Source organism: Mobula birostris, chromosome 1 (genome assembly GCF_030028105.1).
Source record: "Mobula birostris isolate sMobBir1 chromosome 1, sMobBir1.hap1, whole genome shotgun sequence".
In the NCBI taxonomy this organism is placed as follows: domain Eukaryota; kingdom Metazoa; phylum Chordata; class Chondrichthyes; order Myliobatiformes; family Myliobatidae; genus Mobula; species Mobula birostris.
This window is the reverse complement of record NC_092370.1, coordinates 115,128,434-115,142,666: the sequence shown is the minus strand read 5'-3', so window position 1 is coordinate 115,142,666 and position 14,233 is coordinate 115,128,434. Positions and strand designations below refer to the sequence as shown.

The 14,233-nt window shown below is 43.1% G+C and overlaps 1 protein-coding gene across 5 annotated transcripts in view; it reads left to right on the top strand.

The window, feature by feature from the left end:
- Positions 1 to 14,233, top strand: part of dpy19l1l (dpy-19-like 1, like (H. sapiens)) — a 137,191-nt gene that overhangs the window by 110,488 nt on the left and 12,470 nt on the right. For all 5 annotated transcript variants that reach the window (XM_072260649.1, XM_072260622.1, XM_072260631.1 and 2 more), the window contains 4 exons: positions 2,972 to 3,027; positions 3,710 to 3,734; positions 8,038 to 8,157; positions 10,913 to 11,087. In XM_072260649.1, the coding sequence (XP_072116750.1) occupies positions 2,972 to 3,027; positions 3,710 to 3,734; positions 8,038 to 8,157; positions 10,913 to 11,087 (376 nt within the window). The remainder of the gene's footprint in view (positions 1 to 2,971; positions 3,028 to 3,709; positions 3,735 to 8,037; positions 8,158 to 10,912; positions 11,088 to 14,233) is intronic.

Genomic DNA, 14,233 nt, shown 5'->3' with positions numbered 1-14,233 from the left:
CAGTTTAATGTCACGTGTGCAAATAGGTTCCACCCACAGCGTGGTGCTCTCTCAGCACACTACTGGGAGAATTAGTATGTAGGCTCAAACTCTCATTCTTCTGGCATCTTGACTGAAAGGAGCCAATCGCCATTAGATCCTAGAACACTTCTGATGAAGGGGATTGTAGTATTTAAGGTGGGATTGAGTGGTTGCGAACCAATTCTGTGGGCAAACCAGGGAATGATATTCAATCAGGTATATCTATTGACATAAGCAGATGTTAATGCCAAATAGCATGATAGCTTGTTTATTGTCCTTTTAATTTTACAATAATAATTCCTATTTTAGAAACATAGAAACGTATTTCTCTTTATTATATTGGAGGCTGATTTTATGACTTATTGAAATTTAATTGTGTTGAGATCTAAGTATTGAAATATGGACCAAGATGTCCAGGATAGTGTTAGTGTGCTTCACAGGGAGTGCAGACAGAAATCTGGAGCCCACAGGTTTTCTGGTGCTGGGACTTCATAGGCTAGAATTTTCCCCTATTTACTGGACCACAGCTGGAAATTAACCATGAGATTGTCAGTGGATCTATAGTCATAGTCATACTTTATTGATCCCGGGGGAAATTGGTTTTCATTACAGTTGCACCATAAATAATAGTAATAAAACCATAAATAGTTAAATAGTAATATGTAAATTATGCCAGTAAATTATGAAATAAGTCCAGGACCAGCCTATTGGCTCAGGGTGTCTGAACCTCTAAGGGAGGAGTTGTAAAGTTTGATGGCCACAGGCAGGAATGACTATCTATAACGCTCTGTGTTGCATCTCGGTGGAATGAGTCTCTGGCTGAATGTACTGCTGTGCCCACCCAGTACATTATGTAGTGGATGGGAGACATTGACCAAGATGGCATGCAACTTGGACAGCATCCTCTTTTCAGACACCACCGTCAGAGAGTCCAGTTCCATCCCCACAACATCACTGGCCTTACGAATGAGTTTGTTGATTCTGTTGGTGTCTGCTACGCCCAGCCTGCTGCCCCAGCACACAACAGCAAACATGATGGCACTGGCCACCAGAGACTCGTAGAACATCCTCAGCATCATCCGGCAGATGTTAAAGGACCTCAGTCTCCTCAGGAAATAGAGACGGCTCTGACCCTTCTTGTAGACAGCCTCAGTGTTCTTTGACCAGTCCAGTTTATTGTCAATTCGTATCCCCAGGTATTTGTAATCCTCCACCATGTCCACACTGAAACAGGGGTCACCGGTACCTTAGCTCTCCTCAGGTCTACCACCAGCTCCTTGGTCTTTTTCACAGTAAGCTGCAGATAATTCTGCTCACACCATGTGACAAAGTTTCCTACCGTAGCCCTGTACTCAGCCTCATCTCCCTTCCTGATGCATCCAACTATGGCAGAGTCATCAGAAAACTTCTGAAGATGACAAGACTCTGTGAAGTAGTTGAAGTCCGAGGTGTAAGTGGTGAAGAGAAAGAGAGACAAGACAGTCCCCTGTGGAGCCCCAGTGCTGCTGATCACTCTGTCGGACACACAGTGTTGCAAGCACACGTACTGTGGTCTGCCAGTCAGGTAATCAAGAATCCATGACACCAGGGAAGCATCCACCTGCATCGCTGTCAGCTTCTCCCCCAGCAGAGCAGGGCGGATGGTGTTGAACGCACTGGAGAAGTCAAAAAACATGACCCTCACAGTGCTCGCTGGCTTGTCCAGGTGGACATAGACACGGTTCAGCAGGTAGATGATGGCATCCTCAACTCCTAGTCGGGGCTGGTAGGCGAACCGGGGGGGATCTAAGTGTGGCCTGACCATAGGTTGGAGCAGCTCCAGAACAAGTCTCTCCAGGGTCCTCATGATGTGGGAGGTCAATGCCACTGGTCTGTAGTCATTGAGGCCGCTGGGGCACGGCATTCTTTGGCACAGGGACGAGGTAGGACGTCTTCCACAGCACAGGAACCCTCCGGAGCCTCAGGCTCAGGTTGAATACATGGTGAAGTACTCCACATAGCTGAGGGGCACAGGCTTTGAGCACCCTGGTACTGACACCATCCGGTCCTGCAGCCTTGCTTGGGTTGAGACGTTTCAGCTGTCTTCTCACCTGTTCAGCTGTGAAGCCCACCGTGGTGGTTTCGTGTGGGGAAGGGGTATAGTCATGAGAGCAAGGTGGGGCACTGTGAGGAGGGGTAGGAGGGGAGAGTGGAACATGTGTTGGTTGGGGGCGGACAACAGATGGCTCGTGGGGAATGGGCAGGGGTCATAATGTCAAATCTGTTAAAGAACAGGTTAAGTTCATTGGCCCTGTCCACACTGCCTTCAGCTCCTCTGTTGCTAGTTTGCCGGAACCTAGTGATGGTCCTCATCCCCCTCCAGACCTCTCTCATGTTGTTCTGCTGGAGTTTCCACTCAAGCTTCCTCCCGTACCTGTCTTTCAGGTCCCTCTGTATTGCCCTCAGCTCCTCCCTATTTCCATCTCTAAACACCCTCTTTTTAGCGTTCAGGATGTCCTTAATGTCCTTTGTTACCCATAGCTTGTTATTTGAATAACAAAGGACAGTTCTTGTCGGAACATTGCAGTCCACACAGAAGTTGATGTAATCAGTGATGCACTCTGTGAGCCCATCAATATCCTCTCCATGTGGCTCACTGTGGAGATCATGGCTTCAGCTGGTACTTTCCTTATCTAATGATAGTTTAACAAATGAGTCACTGGGAAGGACCCTATGTAGTTTCAGGTTGGTGGCAGTTACACCAGCTGTCACTCCCACACTCTGTGTGTGCAGAGGACTTAGTGCAGCATCTTTCAGTCCCAGTGCCCTTTCTGAATATTTCTCATTTTTAAACTGCTATTCTGTGAACAGTGAATTTGTCTAATCTGTTCTTTCAAACATGCTTTAGAATGCAGTCTTATATCAACTTCAAAAGTTTCAAAGAATGATAATCACGTGTTTTTATTTGCAGACTTTGAGGGAGCTGCTGTGTTTGTTAAAAGGAGAAAAATTACAAAACAAAGAAGAGTAAGTGTCTTGAAGGTATCTGAGTGGGTTCGGAGTTTGAATTGCAATGGGCTGAGTTTTTTTCCAGAGGTTTATAATGCAGAACCAGTTGTTCCTAGAGCAGTGTTTGCTTTTTAAGTCCCATAATTTTGTAAAGTCAATTGCTAAAACATTTGGGATCTCAGAACCCAATGCCACTTCTGGCTGCATGGTTCTGTGTGCAAGAAATGCACATGCACAGTGTTACACCACTGTCTTCCCCATGCTCTCTGCACTACTGACGCTTCCCTGGGAAACTGATAGGGATGTATGCAGTTTATTCCAGTGAGTTGAGTATAGGATAGGAGAAATGAATAGCAGGAGCTAGATCACTTACATCAAGATTCCTGTGGTGTGCGTGAGCTTGGTGTTGGAGGTGCCAAATGTGGTGAATTGGCTCTAACGGAGCACTAAGTTGAGGGCAGGAATTTGGGAGCTGGCAAAGTGAGAGAAAGTAAATATATCATAGCTTTAGACCTTTGGTGAATTGTAAACAAATTCTAGCTCACCCTTGATGGATGCTGTTGTTTGTGTCAAACGTCTGCTTTAAAAACAAGTGGTAGTTAGGTGTTTAAAATATGTTTCAAACAACAAATTTCTGGAGAAACTCAGCATATTCCATGACCTCCAGTTAAAGTGTATTTGTTTTTGTTTTTATTTATAGGAGCAAGAGTGCAACCCAAGGAGAGGTAATGTACTTATCAGTATTTTACAACAAAATGTTATGAATTGTTACTAAATGTCTGCGTTTAGATTGCTGGAGAAAGATAATACTGAAATCCTGATACTAGACTCATAAACCAGCAAGTAATTTAGGAGCTAGGCACCATTCTTATATTGGTTTTAAGTAGGACTTTTCTCTTGCTGTCTCCATTAACCAGGCTGCTGACCTTGAGGAGGTAATGTATTGTTAGTGTATTTATACTAGACATCTTCTGACCATTACCAACTGCACAAGTGCTTACATTATAAATTAAGGACTTGTGTATTCACAGCCCTGAAGTCTTGAGAGATGGGAGAATGCAAAATAGGCAAAATCTCACTGTTCCTGAGAAATGTGGCTGGGATGGAAGTCTGTCCTATTTTACTCTAGATCAAGTGGCAGGTGGTCCACTCTGTACAGCTTCCTATCTCTGCCTGTTTGCTGTCATCCGCCGTCTCTTGGCTAACTGGGAAAATGCACTCGTTGATCACCTTGGGCCCATTAGGAATAGGGGCAGAGTCTACACTGATCTCTAACAAGAGAGGTCAGCATACAATAGATGCCATTTATGGTTTCTGAAAACTCTTCTGCCATTTCAGGGATCCAGGAAGACCTGACTAATTGGATACACAGTTGGCTTAATGGTATGAAGAAGAGTGATGGTTAATGATCGTTTCTGAAACTGGAGGCCTGTGACTAGTGGTGTTCCCCAGGTATTGGTGCTGGGCCCAATATTAATAATATGGACAAGAATATACAAGTAGTGGTTAGTAAGTTTGTAGGTGACACTAAAATAGGTGGTGGTGTTGTCAGTTAAGAAAGTTATCAAAAGTTACAGGGGGATCTTGATCAGCTGGATAAGTGAGCCAAGGAATGGCAAATGTTTAATTCAGTTAAGTGCAAAGTTTTGAATTTTGGAAGTCAAATCAAGGTAAGACTATCACAGTAAATGGTAAGGCCCTGGAGGGTGTTGTGAAACAGAGGGACCTTGGAGTTCAGGTGTATGGTTCCCTGAAATTAGAGTCACAGATGGACAGGATAGCGAAGAAAGCTTTTGACATGCTGGTCTCCATCAGTTAGAGCATTGAGGATGAAATTTGGGAGGTCGTGGTGCAGTTGTACAGGACGCTGGTAAGTTCGCACTTGGAGTATTCCGGTTTGGTCACCGTGATGTAGGAAAGATGTCATTAAATGTAAAGAGTGCTGCCAGGACAATGAACTTTCGGGAGAGGTTGGACAAACTTTTTCTGACACTGGAGCACAAAGAGTTCACTTTCTGGAGGTGTATAAAATCATGAGAGGCATAGATAGGGTGAATATACAAAGTATTTTCCTGCGGGTTGGGGAATCAAGAACTGCAAGACATAGATCCAAGGTAAGAGGGGAAATATTTATTAGGAACCTGAGGGCCATTTTTTTCACATAGAGGATGGAACGTATATGGAATGAACTGCCAATGGAAGAGTCTGAGGCATGTTTCACTAATATCATTGCATGGATAGGAAATGTTCAGAAGGATTTGGCCAAAGGTGGACAAATTGGGCTACTTTAAATGGGCATCATGGTCAGCATGGACAAGTTGGGCCAAAGAACCTTTTGCTGTGGTGATTGACTTTATGACTATTCAGCTCCTGAAGAGTTCCTGCTCATAGAGCAGCAAGAATTTTGTGACTGCCCCTAGATTGAAATGTCCTGGAGTTGGAGGGGTCACAGGGTCACAGAATTGTACAGCATAGCAGCAGGGCCTTCGGCCCAATATATCTGTGCTCCCAATCATATCACTCTATACAAATCCTATTATATACAATATATCTGTGCTCCCAATCATATCACTCTGTACAAATCCTATGTGCTTGTATTAATTACATATCCTTATATGCCCAGCTCATTCAATACCTGTCCTGATGCCTCTTTAATATTTTTTACTGTTCCTGCCTCCTCCACCACCACTGGCAGCTCATTCTTGAGACCAGTTATTCCCCGGATGTCCTTCAAATCTCCTCCCTCTCACCCAAAGCCTGTTTCCTCTAGTTTGAGACACTCCTACCTGTGATTCTGGTTATCTACCCTGTCTATGCATCCCATAATTTTATATGCCTCTATCATGTTACCTCTCAGCCTCTGTGGCTGCAGGGAAAACCAACCCAACTATCCGGTCTCTTCTTAACTTGTGTCCTCCAATCCAGGCAACACCCTTGTGAATCTTTTCTGCATCCTCTCTAATTATATCCTTTCAATGATGTGGTGATCAGAACTGCTCACAGTACTCCAAGTGCGGTCTAACCAATGTTTGTACAACTGTGACATGATGTCCTAACACTTGTACTCAGTCAGTGAAGGTAAGGATTCCATATGCCGCCTTTGCTATATTGCCACTGACAGGGAACAGTGTAACTGTACCCTGAAACCTCTCTGTTTATCAACGGTCCTCCAGGGTCCTGTCATTCACTGTGTATGTCCTGTTCGGGCTTAACTTTCTAAAATGCACAATTTTGTATTTGTTAGAGTTAAACTCCATGGCCCACTTTCCCATTTGATCAATATCTCGTTGTAACCATAGTCAACTTTCTCACTGTTCACCACACTACGAACTTTGGATCTGTCCATAAACTTACTAATTATGCTGCCTATTTCTTGTCCAGATCAGTAATATATATATAACAAACAGCAGAGGACCTGGCATCAATCTCTGTGGCACACTACGAGTGACAAACTTCCCATCGGAAAAGCTCTCCACATACTACCTCTGCCTTCTGCAGCCAAGTCAAATTTGTATCCATTTGACTAGCTCACCTTGTGTCCCATGTTATCTAACCTCCAGGATCAGTATACCATGTGGTGCCTTTGTAAAGTCCATGTAGATAATGCCTGCTACCATGGCCTTATCAATCCACTTGGTCACCTCTTCAAACAACTGAGCTAAACTGGTGAGATATGATTTCCTGCACATAAAGCCACGCTGACTAGGCATAATAAGCTGTTGCCTTTCCTGTCTCACAGAATTCCTACCAATAACTTTACCAGCATTGCTGCAAGGCTGATCACTGGCCTGTGTTTCCCCAGTTTACCTTAGCTTCCCTTCTTGAATAAAGGAACAGTATTAGATGTCTTCTGGTCACCTGTGGCTATCAAAATTACAAAATTTCTGGCAAACCCACCCCACCCCCACCCAGCAATCTCCTGCCATGCTTCTGGCAACATCCAATGAAACAACTGGTCAGAGCTGAGGGATTTATACACCTCTATGCATGTTAGGGCCTCCAACACCTCCTGTTCCATGTTACTGATATTCTCCATGGATCACTGTTCCTTCCCCTGAAATCATTGGCTTCCATGTCATTCTTTGTAAATACAGATGAGTAGTAATTGCAGATGTAAGGTTTCAGTTATAACCCGTAGCTCCACATGCAGATTACTACACCAATCCTTAAGGGATCAACTTTTTCCTTAGTTTTCCTTTTGCTCTTTATGTACTCACAGAATCTTTCAGGACTCTCCCTATTATCACGTCCCCATTTAGCCCTCCTGGTTTTTTGTTTTTAAGTCTGCTGCTATATCTCTGAGCTCCCTGGGGGACTACTTGATTCCAGCTCCCTATACCTGACATATGCTTCCCTTTTCCTGACCAGACCTTTGATGTCTCTCATCACTAAAAGTTCCCTAATCTTGCCAGCCTTGTCTTTCAGTCTTAACAGGCACATGCTGGCCCTGAATTCTCAGTATCTCAGCTTCTAAATCCTCCCAGCTGCCAGACATCACTTTATCTGTAAACAATCTCTCCCAAACAACTTTTGAGATTTTTTGTCTGATGTTATCAAAATTGACTTTGCCCCAATTTAAGATTTTAATTTGAGGACCAGTCCCATCTTTTTCCATAACTATCTTGAAACTAATAGAATTATGGTCACTTCACTGGTCCCGACGTGCTCCCCCACTGACACATCAGCCTCCTTTTCCCAGCACTAGCTCAAGTGCGGCCCCCTTCTCTAGTAGGGCCATCTTCATGTTCCTTCAGTAAACTTCCTGGCCACTCTTAGCACATCTAGCCCCATTCAATTCCTTAGTCCCAGTCAATATTCAGGAAGTAAAAATTTTCAACTATTACAACCCCATTATCTCTACACCTATATGTGATTTCCTAAATATTTGAGCCAACTGTGGGTATCTGTGCTGAGCTCTTGCAGCTTGGAACAGTGATGATGGAGGGAGAACTTGAGGCTGATATTGCCAGAGATGCCTCTGATTGGAACTGTATAATGCATGTGTGTGATTTGTGTTTCTTTCCACAGCTGGTCTATCACGTTTTGCAGTTGGTAGCATTTGTATTGCTGGCCGTTCTCATCATGAGGCTCAAACTTTTCCTCACACCTCACTTGTGTCTCATGGCTTCTCTGATTTGTTCCAGACAGGTAAGATAACTTCTGCAGTGAAATTTAATCACATGTGTCTACCACAAGGCCTGACGTGACACTCAATTGAGATTTCCAACAAATCTTGCTGCACTTCATGGGACAAGTTTCAGTTTGCAGTGTTTTGGGGTTTTATTTAATCTTCCTCCAGAAATCCCTGCTATCACAGAAGCCCATCAACAAGCAATGTAAACATCACTGCAGGAGTTCCTCAGAGCTGTGACCTAGGCCCAACCACCTATTTCATCAATGCCATTCCTTCCATCACAAGTTTAGAAGTGGGAGGTTTCCTGATGATTGCACAACATTCAAAATCATTTGCAAACTCAGCCAATACTGCATGCAGGCACAAAACAATTAACATCTTCAAGAGGAGAAAGCTTAACACATGACTTTGAAAGCTGCAGATGTTAACATTTGCATTGAATGGATCTGATGAAGGGTCACGAAATGCTAATTCTGTCTCTCTGGGTAACCTGGGATAAGGGGCAATCAAGCTAATACCACTTTGCATTGACACTAGTTCAAGTGTGGCGGTTCAAAACCAACCTCCAGATCTTCTTTGAGATGAATCAACTTGACTTTCCCACATCCAGGAGTACTGACTGTCCAGATTCAGACACATGCTCTGATTTCATGATGAGGTTCTGCATTCTCCCCTCCGGGACAGCTGCCTGATCTTTATCACTCATGATATCACTGGACAACAAAGATTTTGCTTCCTGAATACTTTTCAGTGTATCTTATGGATTTTGGGCAGCTGATTGTGTAAATCAGGATGACATTTCCATATCATGCACCATTTTTTTATAATCGAATATATTTGTTATTTCAATTCTTAATTCAAGTCAATTAAAATGTTGCCCACAATGTAAGTTGAAAAGTTTTCTATCTTGTCTGGGCATGGTTAGGCAGGATGGACACTGCATGGCAGGACAGGTTTTGGAAAGGCTATAAAAGCATCTCTCTCTCTCACACACACACACACACACACACACACACACTGTTCTATGCATTGTGCTTATATGTGTATCGGTTTGCGATCACGATGTGCATGTTCTACACACATAGCATGTTGTGTGTACTCATTATGATAAAGTAATTGTATTTTCAGGAGTACTTGTGATAGCAAATGTCTTGCCAATGTTGCAGCAGCTGCAGAACTTTCTGTTATATTTATGATGAGTATATTCTTAAATCTCAAAGACGGAGCATGACTCCTCTTATTAAGAAAGCCTATGAGCTGTACTTTGGGTATAAGATTGGTGACCATAGACAAAGCCTGGGATCCTCATATTAGTTGCATTCCCATTTAGACTTCCTCCTTGCAAATCTTGGCACTGTCAGTGACGAGCATAGTGAAAGATTTCATCCGGATATTGCGATCATGGAGGACTGGAACCTATCAAAGCTGGCTGATTATTGTTGGACACTTAAGCAAGAAGATGTGGACACTGAGTACAAATGAAAATCATTAACAAAACATTTTTTAACTTAGTTGAACTATTGCAAAGCGTCAGCACCATTATGCAATTAAACACATAAATGTTCATTTCTTGTTTCTCTAAATTCCTATGTGATACAAGTAGTCTGAGATTATATATGTGTTCAGCTTCAAGTGGTCTATTATAACCACAAAGAATTTCTGAGGAAGCAACACTTGGAAAAAAAATTGTTGCCCTGTGTGCTTTCCCATCATCAAAGTCTTGGAGTCCTCATTAATAAGAAACAGAATGAATCGCCTCCTGACAAAGCACATATTGGGAGTGTGATAGAACTCTCTCCATTTGTGGGTGAGTCAGTCCAACAACTCTCAATTTCAGCATCCCATTCACTTTGCAAGTCAATCAAAGTGCTCCTCTGACTTCAGTTCTCAACATGAGGAGAGCTGGAAGACTTGGGAAGTGTCCCTTGTTTAAGAATTCTCATCTCTTCTGATAATTACTGCTTACCTTCCTGTACCTGTTTTAGAGGTAAACACGGAAAAACTGGGATTGTCAGTTTTGAAGCACGATAGGTTGGGAGAGGTTAATGCTTTTATACTTGAGGGATGTAGATGAGAGGTTGTTCCCATTGACAGAAAGACCAGAGGGATTAAATTTACAGTGATGGGCTAAAGAGCCAAAGGCTACCTGAAAAGGAGCTTTGTTATGCAGTGGTGGTTAGTTCTAGAGTTCCTTGCCTGATGGGTTCAGCTGTGGCTTTGAGAGGAAATTGGATCAGTGCTCGGAAGCAAAGTCATGACAGGGTTACTCAGAGAGGCTGTAGCAGGATCGCAGATGTGGTTTTGGGCAATGGTGGAATGAGTTCCTCTTTAGCGCTTACTGCTCAGTATTTTTATGAAGTCATCGCTCAGTATCATTTAAAATGTGATGAAATTGGTCTTTGTCTCCATTTCAGAAGTGAGATCTGGACAACTACTCTCCATGCAGAAAACATTCCTCCCACAATCCCCCACCACCTTCCCTCCAGACCCTCAGCAATTAAACAATCTCTCAATACTGATCTGTGCCGTGGGAAATGGGTTAATGTTTTACATGTTGTCTAAGCTTCTAGTACTTTTCTGCACTCAGACTGTGGGAGTTATACAGCAGTAAGAGGTTGTAAAATCACTTATTTCCTTTTGAACCAGTTGCTGCTGTTTATTAATGGTGGATTTACTAGTCTTTTAATTTCCTATCCACACCAACCTGGGGCTTCCTTTGTTACATTGAAAATTTGTTCATGAGTTTTGATTTCCCTTCCTTTGTTGAAGCTCTTGTGGTGGATCAGGACTAAATCCCTCCACCAGATACTTGTGTGTGTGATACTGGCAGCAATGGCTGTACAAGGAGCCATGAACCTGAAAGAACAGTGGAGCATAATCGGAGAGTTCAGTAACTTCCCCCAGGAGGAGTTATTGGAGTGGATCAAGGAAAACACCAAAAAGGGTAAGTCACTCTTGAGACGTTTGTCATTAAGTATAGCCCCATACTAGTGAAGGGGTCATTTCAAAATGTAAACCAGCAGGATATTACAGCACTAGTTTATCAAAATTCATCCACGCATCTGTTCAAATGTGTCAAATTAAGTATGGTATTTCAGGTTTTGTGGGGAATTTTTCTGCCAGATCCGGTCTCTGGGACTGTAGTTGTTGTACTTTTTTGTTTATTTAGATTTGGGAGTGGCATTGAGGGCATTTTGTGAATTCAACTTTTAGTGGCATTCAGTTGAAGGCGATTATCCCATCTCTACCTCTTGCCACTACATGGATCTGCAGATAAGCAGTTTATGATCCCTCTGTTCCTCTACCTTTTTATTATGTGACCATATGTTACTTTGGGTGCCAGGGTGGAGATATGTCTCTACAAAAGGAAGTGTAAGACCCTCCTTTCCTCTGCTAGCCTGCCGGTCACCCTTGGGCGAAGTGTAGCACCTGCTTAGCACCCCCCACCCCCGATCAGGGTCACGTGAAGCCGTGGGAGCAGGTAGGAGATGGTCATATGAGCAGCTGGTGCATATCACAAGTTCTGGTTATGACCACTGACAGCAGGCAATCTCTGAAGAGTATTGATAATGGATGGGGTCACCCACCTTATAAAGACACTGCCCAGAAGAAGGCAATGGCAACAAACCATTTCTGTAGAAAAATTTGCCAAGAACAATTGTGGTCAAAGACCATGATTGCCCACATCATATGACACAGCACATAATGATGTTGATATGTTGCTAGCCAAGGGGTTAAGTTAATGGGACTAACAGTTAAAGATCAGGACCAGTGATCCAGAGACACAAGTTCAAGCTACACCTCCAGTACCCCATTAAAAATAGTCTTGACAGCAAGGACTAAACCCTACCTGGTTCACTCCTGTACTTACCCAGTGATCCTGGACCAGTTGGTGTAGTTGTAATTGGCTCCTCAGTTCAATAGCTATGAGAGTTGTATTAAATGATTTCCTAAATTCCATTGCTTAAAGTTATTATAAGACTGTAAGACATAGGAGCAGAATTAGGCCATCTGGCCAATCGAGTCTGCTCCACCATTCAATCATGGTTGATCCCTTTTTTTTCTCCTCCTCCTCAACCCCGGTTCCTGGCCTTCTCCCTGTAACCTTTGAGGCCGTGTCCAATCAAGATCCTATCAATCTCTGCCATAAATACACCCAACACCCTGGCCTCCACAGCTGCATGTGGTACCATATTCCACAAATTCACCACCCCTTGGCTAAAGAAATTTCTCCACATCTCTGTTTTGAAAGGGTGCCCCTCTACTCTAAGGCTGTGCCCTCTTGTCCTAGACTCTCCCACCATGGGAAACATCTACTCTGTCTAGTCCTTTGAACATTTAAAAGACTTCAATGAGATCCTCCCTCATTTTTCTGAATTCCAGTGAGTACAGACCCAGAGCCATCAAACATTCCTTGTATGATAACCCTTTCATTCCTGGAATCATCCTTGTGAACCTCCTCTGGACCCTCTCCAATGCCAGCACATCTTTTCTAAGATGAGGGGCTTAAAACTGTTCACAATACTCAAGGTGAGGCCTCACCAGTGCCTCATAAAGCCTCAGCATCACATCCTTGCTCTTGTATTCTAGACCTCTTGAAATAAACGCTAACATGGCATTTGCCTTCCTCACCACTGACTCAACCTGCAGGTTAACCTTCATGGTGTTCTGCACAAGGACTTGCAAATCCCTCTGCATCTCAGATTTTTGGATTTTCTACCCACTTAGGAAATAGTCTGCACATTTATTTCTACTACCAAAGTGTATAACCATGCATTTTCCAACATTGTATTTCATCTGCCACTTTCTTGCCGATTCTCCCAATCTGTCTAAGTCCTTTTGCATCCTACTTTTTTCCTCAACACTACCTGCCCCTCCACCAATCTTCATATCATCTGCAAACCTAGCAACAAAGCCATCTATTCCATCATCTAAATCATTTATATGCAGCATAAAAACAAGTGGTCCCTGCGGAACACCACAAGTCACTGGCAGCCAAACAGAAAAGGATCCTTTTATTCCCACTTGCTGCCTCCTACCCATCAGCCAATGCTCTAATCATGTTAGTAACTTTCTTGTAATCATGGGCTCTTAACTTGGTAAGCAGCCTCATGTGTGGCACCATGTCAAAGGCCTTCTGAAAGTCCAAATATTCAACGTTCACTGCATCCCCTTTATCTATCCTACTAGTAATCTCCTCAAAAAATTCCAACAGGTTTGTCAGGCAAGATTTTCCCTTAAGGAAACCATGCTGACTTTTTCCTATCTTTTCCTGGGTCACCAAGTACTCCATAACCTCATCCTTAACAATTGACTCCAACATCTTCTCAACCACCGAGGCTGGGCTAACTGGTCTATAATTTCCTTTCTGCTGCCTTCCTCCTTTCTTAAAGAGTGGAGTGACAGTAAACTGCCTGGCCTGATTTACCCATCCAAACACCTACCTCTTTATCTGAACTGAATTTTATTTCTCATTCCCCTGCCCACTGGGCTTTCCTTGAGAGCTTGGCCAGCACTGTAATTATTAACTCTCCCCTTAATCATTTTTTAATTACGGGTGTAACTTCTGCAGTCCTGCAGTACAACATTGGTCAGCCAGATTTGTTAAATAAAAACTGAAATGCTGGAAGCACCTAGTCAGTCAGGGAAATGTTTAGAGTCAATATATGTTCCTCAGGATAGATCTGTAAAATGATGGTCAGAGCCTGTTATCCATGTTGGTGTTTTAGCTGCCTTTAGTATTCCATTTCTTTATTTATCATCCCCAGTATTTCACCCTCATCTTCAATACAATGTCTGCAATGCAAATGGATTTTCCTTCATCTTTCAGCCCAGGACTCTCAGGATATATGTTTTTTTTTGCTTTAACTTTCTTTCCCCTTACATCAATGACAAGATAGCTTTGGAAGCTTCGCAGAAATGGTACTTGATCTGAGTCTTCCTCGTAAACTTCACATAACCCTGACTGTTTATTCCCAACTAACACTATGTGCAACTGGCTTAGCCCCATTTAAGAACTTCTGCTCCATTTTTCAAGTAACAATGCGAAGTCTGCTGCTAAAGTTCTCCTGATCACATCTTGTCCAGCTG